Source organism: Antrostomus carolinensis, unplaced genomic scaffold, assembly GCF_000700745.2.
Source record: "Antrostomus carolinensis isolate BGI_N321 unplaced genomic scaffold, ASM70074v2 scaffold4955, whole genome shotgun sequence".
NCBI classification, from domain to species: Eukaryota; Metazoa; Chordata; class Aves; order Caprimulgiformes; family Caprimulgidae; genus Antrostomus; species Antrostomus carolinensis.
The window spans coordinates 25,474-37,719 of record NW_010315564.1 but is presented as its reverse complement, the minus strand read 5'-3'; the positions used below and the strand labels follow the sequence as shown (position 1 = coordinate 37,719).

Below are 12,246 nucleotides of genomic sequence, written 5' to 3'. Positions count from 1 at the left end.
TTTCTAATATTTAGAGTTATCAGTATGTGTACACATAACGTATTGATGTTGATTGCCACATTATAAGAACATGGTTTTCAATACAATTGTTCCTGCTCTACACAGACAGTCAAAGGTATCTGTGAGAATCAGATACTTCCTTATTAATACAAGCTAAAAATTGATGAATAAGAAATATTTTCTCAAAACCATGAAAATCTGAATATTGGAGATGTACATGGAGGCTTGGGTTGGCAAGATGTTGTCTGTACCGCAAAACGTAAAACTTAGTTTGGAAACATCACGTTCTATATAGTGTCAGCTACTGGACTTGGACTAAATACCTCACTACATACAATGTGCATTTTATGGTAAGGTCCTTTCAGAAATGTAGTATATAGCAATGTTTTAACAAATTTATCTTCAAATTAGCTTCTTTCCTGGATTTCTAAACTTCTGTTAGTGGAGTAATCTCAAAAATTCTATTGGTAATCAATGTTATTTGGGTACCTGTCTTCTTTCCAGATATTTGATCATTGTGTTATTAAAGAGTAAATGTTCTTCCTCTCTGATGTATAACAACTATTTTAGAGTGTAAGCTCCATGGGGCAGGGACTTTTTAACCATAGATACTTGAACAGAGGCTAGTATCTTTCAGATGTTATTGGCATATAAATAATTATTGACTAATATGTAATGATTTTAGAGCAGTTTCATATTAAGTATAAATTAATCACCAAAATAATTGTTTATTTAAAGAAATCCCCAAAGTATCTTCAGAAATATAAACCAACACACATGGTCTGAATGGTTTTTGCTTAATGGTAAAATACAGTCCCTTGATAAATGAGGTAAACTGAAGCTGATGTGAAAAATTAATATAATTTATACTAAGGCTGTGCTCTTCACTTTCTAACAATTCAAATACCTTTTCCTGTAAGTACCTCTGAACTGAAAATATATTTCCTATTTTGCATCCTATAAAAAATGGAGCTCTTCTAAATTATATTCAGATAGGCATATAGCAAAAGAATGAATTCAAAATAGGTCTTTTTTACTGACATGACTAGAGAAAAATTTTAAAATAAACACCTGCAATTTTTCTCCAGCTGTATCATTAACCATATATATTTAGTCATCAGTTTCTCAGTATGATACACTAAATAAGTTGCTACAACCCACAATATTTTTATTTCCATCAAATTGCATTAAAATAAAAAGAGTTATTTCATACTAAGCTATTTCTAGTGGTGTGATATATATTGAAAACAGAGTGGCACCACAGAAGCTTTTCATTTATCATGTTTTCTTTTGCTTATTGTTGCTGAATGCTGGCTTTTTCTGAGGATGTATAAATTTCATGTGCTAATGCCCTGTAGCTCATAAAATTTTTGTATATATGTGTGTTTAAACATTCTGTTTGTTATTTCACAGCATTGATTTCCATTAGTAATCATAGAAACATTTCAACTCAGTTAAAGGTACTAATATTTCATCTGTAAATCATAGTTTGGCTTGTGTGGACAGAAGTCTTGTATCAGAAACATGTTCATCATCTCTGTTAACAAGGGATACCAGTTGTGAATATTTTATGTAATAGGAGTGAATGCACAGACCTTTCTTGTGCTGAACTAAGAATTAACATAGCAACAAGTTAATGCATTTTGTATCTTTTTTTCTGCGCAGGAATATTTATATGTTTGTAGCAAAACAGTGCAGAGGATAAACAGGAATGAATTCATAGACTGCTCTAATAACAAAAAAGACATATCCTGTTCACATATTTCTAAGACTAGTAGCACCAGCTCATGTCCTTAGAAATACACAACAGATGTAGCCTGTCCCAGGGAAAGCATATGACCCAATAACATCATTGACAGCAGAGAAAAGGATTTAACAGAAAGAAAGGATGGTGCATAATAATGTGTCAGGCACATTCCTTAACATAGTGGGAAGAGTCACAAGGTGGACAGTACTCCCATAGAAGTCAGTAGCAGAAATATTTACTGATTCTTAAAGAAGCAGAGGTATGATCCTAGACAATTTAGAAAAGCTCATACATAATGACCACATTGTAAATAGCTCACTTTTTTTCTCCTAAACAAAATTAACATGTTACCATAGTACCCAAGAGGAATCCCATGCTTCTACTTCAGGCAAACTCCCATTGTTCTGAGTAAGAGACAATCAAGGCCCATAGCAACTAGCCCTGTGGTTTGCTGAACTAATCATCTGCCCATGTAAATCTGCGTAACATCATTGTTTCAGTGGCATATGTTGCTTTTTCTGATTAAGTCCTACACTTACAGGCAGATATATTTAACATTAAAATCCCATTAAAATGCCCTCTCTCTGAAAAATATCTGGTCTTGTTCAGATAGCTCTCATTTTACAAATGTCATGGTTATTTCAGCAAAAATCTCTCATATTAAATGTAGTACTTTTATAATTGATAAAAAGGAAATAGACATATTAGTCCAAATAGGTGAAACTCAGTCAAGACTCTCTCTTTAGCTGTCTTATTTGTTATTTTACTGCAGTCTATTCATTCATATACCTTGATACCATTTCCTGCAATGAAATAAATGTTAATAACAATTTTTGCATTAGTATTCACATTGTGTAAGCTTTGCAATATAGATTACACTATGCACTTGTTGATTTGTAATACTCTTACAGCTATTAGGACCACCTAAGTATGTGGTATGTCACTTCTTTCTTTCTGTGCAGGAAGAAAACATAAAAATTGTATCATGCAACTTTCACAGCATTCACATGAAATCCTTATGCTTGCCTTTCCAGGTCCTGAAGGGGTTCCCAGAATGCTTACAAGCTGACATTTGTCTGCATCTCAACCAAAATTTGCTTCAGAATTGCAAAGCTTTCCAGGGGGCCAGTAAAGGCTGTCTTCGAGCTTTGGCTATGAAATTTAAGACAACACATGCACCTCCTGGAGACACTTTAGTGCACTGTGGAGATGTTCTCACTGCTCTTTATTTTGTGTCAAGAGGCTCCATTGAAATCCTGAAGAGTGACATTGTTGTAGCCATTCTTGGTAAGTAAATTACCAAGTAAGCGTCGGGGGATTGAAAAGAAATATCCATTGTTGTTCATGGGGAAGGAAATTTGTGGTTTACGTACTGTTATTTAAAATCAAGCAGAGAAATAATTTGTTTAAGGAGTAAAGTCTAAAATGCTGCAATAATTCATGTGTACCAAAGAATCCATGCCCTTGGATATCTAAAATATAAGAGCAGGAGTGAGTCAGATTTATCCCTAGGTAAGTGGTAAACTGCAAATTGAAGCAAGCAGGTATCAAATTACTCCAGATTATGCTGCAAGAACCAAAGTCAAGGACACTCTTTTCTTGAAGAGTGTATGAGGGTACTGAGATGTATAGACCCCCCATATGCTAACTGGAAAAAAACATGTATCTACTTTAGGCATTCAAAATGTCTTCTAGAGGTTTTCAGAAATGTCTGATTCTGCCCACTGAGTATACAAAAGGAAGAGAATAACAGATTAATCTGATCTAGATTGATACTTAGGTGTAATAACACCTGGGTTTCCCCTATATTTCTTATCAACTTGTTCTTTTCTGTATAGCATGAGGAGTTACTTGTTTTCTTTCCCAATAAAGATGGCTCAGAGCAATGTTCAATCCAGCTGGGTGCTCACCTGCAGCTGGTGATGGCTCTTGTTTGGAACCAATAAGACTTCATTAGCTACAGCAATTTTAAAAGTAAAGTAACTAAAACCCTACTTCAACAAGATTACTGATTTTTTATCAGTATAAATATTTAATTTAATACCAGGTAATAAGAATGCAAAGAATAACTGAGTAGATGAATAAGGATTTTGCTGTACAGAAACCTACATTAGTTGTAACATCATTTATATGTTCTCCTTTCTGTTTACCATCCGCTGTAGGAACTTAGAGCCAGAAAAGTAGCTGAAGCAAAATGTGACCTAGTAGCATTTTTGCTACTAGATAATGTTGCTATTAATCCACTTGTGACTGAATACTCTGCCAGCACTTTTGCAGGGTGGATACGTGAACAGAAGTACAAAGTTCTGCCTACAGCAATCCGTCCCTAGATTGAGATGGTGTTATCAAGATAATTTGTCACCTCATGCTGTTGCACCTCATCAGCTGGGCCAGCTCTAGGCGCAAGCAAAGTAGGGAGCACGCAAATATAACACTGTGAGGTTTTTACTTACCTGTGTGAGTGTCTTCCCTTGATTGTGAACACTGTGGTTCACTGAGGATTTCAGCTCTTCCTTCAAAAACATGTAAATTTCTATAGCACTCACAATCAAGAAAAACTGACAAGTTTATGAACTAATTAATTTCTTCCTGGACCAAAGAGGCAGACTGGTCAAGTTTCTCATGTTATGCACATCAGATCCCTGGGCTCTCACACTTCAGCAGAAATCCAGGTATTTGCAGGGCAATGCCACCATATGTCTTCCAGCCTACAGCTCCTCATACCAGGTGCCACAGTTTGGAGCCAGGGAATGGTGGTCCAGACAGAAAGAGAGACAGTTGTGCACAACTGCAGACAAAAGGAACTGCTCTGTGGGCCCACATCTGCTGCACAATCCATGAGGAAGGAGCCTGTCTGATAGCTGGCTCCAGTCAATGAGTCTGTGGTATCTTGAAGAATCTGCTAAAAAAGAATAGAAAATAATACAAATTAAAATTATTCTGCAATTAAATCACACAGAAACCTAACAAACATTACCAATACTTAGCCAAACATTTTTAGTTAATTCCTCATTCTGAAAAATCTAGACACAGAAATGGACATAGAAAACACCAAATGCTTTGTCCTCTGGGGTTGAAAAGACTTCAGTCCAACAGAGGTAGCATGGATTAAGCTTCCACCCTTAACAAGTATTGCAACTTCATCACAGAAAACAGAGTTCTGAGAAATGCTGATTTTGTCCCCCGGTTTTCCTCAACTCATCAGCACTGTCTGGTGCCGCTGAGTAAGGGCTGATCAGTACTGAGAATAGTAATTCTGTGCCAAATGCTTAAAACATACCATGGCTGTCGACCTCATAGAATCTACCACCTCTTTCAGCTTTGCAGACAACTTCTAAAAATACTGCAATCATGTCAATAGTCATATGGCAGAGAAGGTATTAAATGCTTTGAATAGGGATCTCTGCATTCATAAACATTAATGCCAGAAGGACTATTACACTGTATTGGCTATCCCCTGTTATATCACTGACTCCTGTTATATTTCATATCTTTAACTATCTGCCGTGTCTAATGAACTGTTTGACAAAAGAAAAGCAATGAGTTTTTATCTGAAGACATAAAGAGATGAAAAAGTGATCACTTTTCTTGACAGTTTATTTCCATAATTTATCATCTTTATTGTTAAAAATGTGTGTTTTATTTCCTGTATAAAATTATCTTGCTTCAATTTCTTTCATTTGGTTCTTGCTATGCATTCCTTATTATATTGTAAAGGCACTTAGTACCAAGCAATTTTTCCTCTCTGTAAGGATATACAAAATATAATCAAGTTACCTCTTAATCTTCCTGTTCATAAGCTTAACACTCTCCTCTTCAAGATCCTCACTTTAAGTCAGCCCTTAAATTATTTTTTGCATCCTTAACTGCTTGCTCACCCAGTTTTCAGCTTCCTTTTTAGAAAATGGAGAAAATAGAACTGCTTACAGTAACTTGCAGTAATATAAAAGCAACAAATGCTTAAAAGAGAGGCAAAAACACCCCTATATTTTTTTACCAGTCTACTGTTTCTCATTTGTTATGACCACTATTCTTTTCCACAAGTGTTTTTCCAGTTCTCCCCCAAACCCCATTTTACAGTTAAGCCCGTCAACCCTTAGTATATTTTGCACAAGTCTATGGCTGCAGCTGCTCTGCTTTTATGAAGGTTAGTTATAGATTTAGGGAAAACAAGCAATTAAATAGAGATGAGAATTTTAGCAAACAGGTACTGCAAGTGTGTCAACATTGATGGAAACAATTGTAATAGCATCAAAATAGAAGCAGCTATATTTGAAGAGCTTCTTCAAAACAATTGCATCTTGGAAGTTTTGCATTCCCTCTGAAAACTAAGTCATTTCCTACTAAAATATATTTCAAGTATAGTCTGTTTCTTCATGTAATTCTTAGCAAAATGAGATTCCAGACCAGACAAGTCCTGGCCTCTACTGAACAACAGAAATTACATCTTTGTCATCATAAGAATACTATTTAAATCAGCAAATAATGTTTTTATGAGAAACTACAAAGAAATCTGCTCTAGTCATGCTGTTTTGGTGAAACTGAAGAAAAACTGTGATGCAACTAGATTTTCCTTTCACTTAGTCCAGTTATATGTCTATGTAATGTCATTGATTTTAATAATTTTACTTTTAATATTTAACAAAAATACTTTTGCTTTACAACAACATATCTGCAATGGTAATCTGATTGTATCATTTCATGTAAAATCAAGTATTTTGCACCATATCATAAAAAAATACATCATTCAATTTAATGGTTTATTCATGTTTAAAATAATAATCTCCATCTAATTTTCTTTCTGCAGGGAAAAATGATATTTTTGGAGAGATGGTACATCTTTATGCAAAACCAGGAAAGTCAAATGCAGATGTGAGAGCTTTAACTTACTGTGACTTGCATAAGATCCAGCGAGAAGATCTACTAGAAGTTTTGGACATGTACCCTGAATTTTCTGATCTCTTTCTCACCAATCTAGAACTGACTTTTAATCTGAGAGATGAAACTGCAAAGGTACATACCATAAGTCATTTTTTTCTTAATATTGGGCTGAATCTATCCCACAGTAACAAAACTCAAAAATAGTAATTGAAAAACCAAGGTTAGCAAAATTAAAAGCTAAAAGCCTGAGGCTAAATCCTATTTTTAAAAAAATATACTCACCTGATTACTCCTACTGAAGTCAGTTAAACTCAGCAGAAGTCAATGAAATTATTGAGATGATGTTAATCTAACTGGATTTGGTTCTATATTTAAAGAGTATTAAAGTTTCAGCCAGTGGGATTTTGGATGTTTTGTTAAAGTCATGGATAATATGGTTTTTTCAGGTGACTATAGCCTGGGTCACCACAAGGGGAACTTTTGACACTAAATATAATTGTACAGCCACAAAATAGAGATAAATTAGATTATCCGGATTCCTTCTGTGTCTAATGACAGAAAATATTTAATTGCCTTTCAAACATGAATTGTTAATTCTCTTATCTTGGAGTACACCCTACCTCCTAGGAGACAAAAAGCATACAAGGGACTTTTCAAATTTCACTCAGTCTTCAAATTTGTGAGGATTTCTTGGTCTCTTTTTCCCACAGTGACTCTCATAAGTGTCTCCTTTTGCCCAGATTGCATCTTCAAGAATGCAGAAAAATTACCAGTGTTTCCTTATCTCAGACTGACAGGGTCAATCTGAATTGGGAAAAAAAAGGGGAAGTTTGGCCAGAAAGGGAGAGGGGAAAGGCTATTGCCAAGCTCATGCTACTGGGGCTAAAGCTTTCCCTAGAAAGTTCCAGGGTACATCAGCACTGTCCATGAAACATGGAATACACTGCCCACAGAATGGCTAGTTTACATTTCATTATTTCTGAGATACTGCCATTTTGTGGTTTAACAAAGGTTCAGTGAGAAGAAACTAACATAATTTGGCCTCAAAGGCCTTATGAGAAACAAGGAGACAAAGAACACTAAGTTTTGGGCTGTAAATGACAGGGACGTCTTTACTAGTAACATGTGGATCGTTAGTATAAAAAATTAAAACAAATATAACTTCTAACAAGAAATGTCACTTCTTTTTATGCTGACCCTTTTTTTAAAATAAAAGATCATTCTGAAAATAAAAGATCAATTCTATTCTTTATTTTAAAAGTCATCCTTTTGTATTTGTTGAAAAGGTCATCATTATTAATTACATATGAAATACAATACAAGGAATTTATAGTCTAGTGATAAATTTAAGTTAAAACTGAAAGTCCATATATTTGAAAAATTCCTTGAGGGTAAATTCACATTAACAATTTTAGTCTGAGTAATTATTTCATGCAATTAGATTATCATCAATGTTTTATCATTATTTTTTCCTTAGATTTGAGAAAATGGAAACAAAATTCCTTCTTCTGTGTTGTGGTGTAGAATACACAAAGAAAGTCCTCACTATTCATGTTCCTTAGAAATTTTTCAGTTGTTATTTCTTACTGCTGTACCAGCCACTAAGAAAAATTGCTAGTCTTCACAGAGACAGGAAAGGGAGGGCAGGCTCACCCATGCCTCTGAGCTTGTAAAATCACAGTTTTCTCTAGCAATTCCACTTGCCTTCCACTGTCTGTTGAAATACAGAAAATCATCCCCCAAAAGAAGTGATGAGCACATTCTGATCTTCAAAACATCACTCAGATCCAGATTTGCTCTCTGAATAATAGGTGCTTCTGCCTCAGCTTCTGCTCCTGTCCTCCTATTTATGTAAAAGTGCCTTTTTCTTCCTGCAGTTATTCTACCAGTGGGCCACCACTGAAGCACCTTACCCACCAGGTTTACAATGAAGGGAATAGAGAAAGATGTAAACACTTCCCACTTCTTTCCCTCTGCCCTTCTCCCACATGCAAATCTGCTTACTTGAGTGGCACGGGAAACCTCACTAGCACAGGGAAGGGAAGTAGGCTGAAGCCAATGCCATGGGTATGTACACAAAAAGCATAACTGGTGTTTTATTTGCTTATTTGTAAAGTTCTCAGTTTTAAATAAGTAGAAAGAAGAGTTAAATGCATCTCATATTTATTATGGCAAAAAAGCACATCAATCTTCTTCTATAAGATGGATCAAAAAAGACAACATTTTGTTCTGCTATGGAAATAAGTATCTGAATGAACTGAACCCGAGAGAGAGGAAGGGAGGGTCTAGAAAGATAAAATAATGAGGGGTAAAGTGTCTGGTGTTTTTCAGCCTTACATTTATTGTTGTAAAATGTAACCTTTATAATCATTACCATATACTTAATTATAATCAATTACAATCAGTTACCACATTACTTCTTGCAATACTATACATTATCTGTTAGAGGTTATTTAAATTTTTTTTCATTAATTTCTCTAAGATTACTTAAACCACATCTGTGCAAGTTCAGAAAGCTGGTAACACATGAACTTTATGCCTTTCCATGTAAACTTATTATCAGGATACTTTTGTTTCACCATCAGGTGGTGACATTGTTGGTTTTGCTCAATCTGCATGAACTTTTTAATGTCAGCATTGAGAAATGCCATTAACTGGGGATGGAGAGGTTGATGCAGATTGACTTCTGTAATATTGCTTTTTTTAAAGCTTGAATGTGATTAACAGTCAATCACCTATTGAAAACCTGCTCTCTTTAGAAGGGACTAATCTGTCATTATGTTTCATATTTCATTAATAAAGTCTGACCTCGTAATAAGATCACAAACTACTAATGATACGGATGGAGATAACTGCAAACTACGAAGACGGAAATTATCTTTTCAAAGTGAAATAGAGAAAGGTAATTAACTTCATTTCTTACATTAGACAGCACTGCTTCATTATTCATTGGTATTTCACTTGGTAATGCTGGGTACATTAGGGTCCCATGTCGGCTGTTACTGTAGCAGCTCTTGAGAATCCAGCTGAGCAGCAAAAACAGACTGTGCATTGTCCCCTATATGGTTATATGTATCTAGAGGATACCAGTTTCACCTTTCCATGACTATCAGTGCAGAGCTGTTTGAACACTAAGCGACCGTATTGCCTTTGAGATATACAGATATACATGTGTATTATCTCTTAAACAATATCAATTTTCTGAGACACCATGTTTTAATCTGTTTGGAGAAGGTAGTCTATTGGATTATTTATTAGCAGCATTGATTTTATTTCCTCAGCAAAGTGCTTTGTTGAACTTGATGCTAGGTACTGTTTCTCCATGGAATTAAAATATTTTGTTTTCAGGACACAGTAGATTCACCATGGTCAGATTTTGATTCATATGGTAATGTGTAAATCCTGGCAAGATTTTCTATGCTTACATTGACCTTAGAGGCTTTTGTAATCCTAATGAAGGAAAATTCTGTGAAATGTTAAACTATGTCACAAATATTCAGTACTGCTACATATATATAAATATAAAATACTACTATAAATAAACTAGGAACTGTAAATAGTAGCTGTGATCAGACAGCAACAGTCATAAAGACAGCTAAACCAATACTCACAGATTTTCATTTTTATGTGGGGAAAGCACAATTTCTTGAATAACATTACACTTTTATGGTCCAAGAGTTTGTCTGACAAGATATCGTTTCTGGTATTCCTGTCTTTCATACTCCACAGTGAAACCCCAATCCTAAATGCAGCATAATACCAATTTTAGAGTTGCAGAGTAGCTGATAATAGATGGGAACACTTTAAACATACATAGCAGGTATAATGCTTGATGAAGGAAGACTTGAATCCAGAGTGTGGCTACTCAGAACAGTGACATTGCCGGTCGATCAAAGAAGTGTCTTTAGGGCAGGAAGCCAAGACTGACAACAAATCTGTCAGGAAAATGTCCCCATGAAATATTCAAACTGCTCTTCACAAAGAATCTGTTGACAGAGGCGCTTTGCCTGAATAACCTTCACATTTCTTATCAGAAAACATATGCTGCCACCTAGACAAGATGGAAGTGTTCTTTCATGTTGTGCCTGCTGCAGAATTACAAATAGGTTCCTCGGGTGTCAATGTGGTACCAAGACCCCTAGGCTTTTATAGTTCTTGCCCAGTAAATTACACTGAAAAATCATCTTGGATATATTTATTTGCATTACTTTTGAAAGAATATAATTTCCCATGGATTTGTCTTTGGAAAAAAACTTGCACCATTGGGGAAGAAGAGACAAAACTGGCAACAAACTCCTTAGTCCTGGTAATGACTATATAGTATCTGGTAACATATGAGTTAGACAGAAGTGCAGTACATTGAGGAGAAGATGCAATCATATGAGTCCTTTGCCGAAAAGTGAGTATCATTTTGGCCCACTGGCTTACTGCCCCTCTCAGGTCCCTGTTCATATTCTCTGTATGCTGCCATAGCTGCAGCAGACACATCATAGTCATAGACCTTCACTGTCACTTTTTTGTGGCCCATCTTGCATCCTATATGAGGTTGTACAGTACTAGAGGTTACTACCGGTTTGTAAAGTAATATTCTATTGATTTCAACACTTTACATATAGGAGGGAGTGGCATCATATTTTGATCCATCATGGTTAGTCTATAATGATAATATGTGAGGAAGATCCTACAGAGCGCCTCAGAACTGGAGCAGAAAAAACTGAGTTGCTGAACACACAACTGTTGTGCATTTCTGGTCACAGTATCCCTGTAAATTAAAAATATGTGTTGTATGATGACTTTTAGCAATCATATTTTGATTTCAGAGCTACACTTTGAACAGGATAGAGACATCCATCATTCTCACTTTTATATTTTGATATTTTACATCTCACTAAATTCTTATTGATTTGTAATTGGTGGAGGAGGTGGTATGCTCATGAAATGGTCTTGGTGGCATTCTTTCAGTTATTGACCTACCAGCATATTATGTAGCTTAAAATTGTATTGTTTCCATCTTTAGTGTGATCATCAATTATCTTCTCCCTTTTGAAGTGCTAAAAATGGGATTGTGTTATCTCAGCCTTCAGTTCATGCTAGCTGATTTGGACCTTGTTGCCATGGTAACCCTTCCTGCATGAGTTTTATCAGGGGTTAAACACAATCAACACAGCTCTCTCTTATGCATCTGCAGTTAGTACCACTACTTTTCCAATTCCACGCCAGACCTTCTCACTCTACCTTTATATATTTCCACCATTTCTTACCTGTGTCAACAAAAATTTATGTTAGCTAGTACATTGGGCTCTGCCATAATGTGATTTTAAAAGGTACAAGGCTACTTGAGGGATCAGTTTGTTCTCTGGTTTCCAGAAAGAACTGCACCAGAAAGAATACCACAAGAGGTTCCCTGCAAAAATTAACACTTACACTACACAGCAGCTTATTCCTGCTCTCATCCAAAATAAATTGCAGGTCTTTCAGAATAATGGATGATATTCCTTCAACAGCTGCAGGTGCAGCCTTAGCCAGTTGCTATAGATGCTTGACAGCCAGCCAAGAAACTCTCTCCATGCCTGCTTAAAATAAGCAGTATTCCTGCCTGGCAGTTCCAAACAAAGCTC

The 12,246-nt window shown here is 35.6% G+C and overlaps 1 protein-coding gene across 1 annotated transcript in view; it reads left to right on the top strand.

Annotated features, from left to right (window-relative positions):
- Positions 1-12,246, top strand: part of KCNH7 (potassium voltage-gated channel subfamily H member 7) — a gene marked incomplete at its 5' end in the record, with an annotated part of 45,944 nt that overhangs the window by 14,155 nt on the left and 19,543 nt on the right. Inside the window, 3 exons of the mRNA XM_010167979.1 lie at positions 2,782-3,034; positions 6,555-6,760; positions 9,431-9,530. Coding sequence (XP_010166281.1) covers positions 2,782-3,034; positions 6,555-6,760; positions 9,431-9,530 — 559 coding nt within the window. The remainder of the gene's footprint in view (positions 1-2,781; positions 3,035-6,554; positions 6,761-9,430; positions 9,531-12,246) is intronic.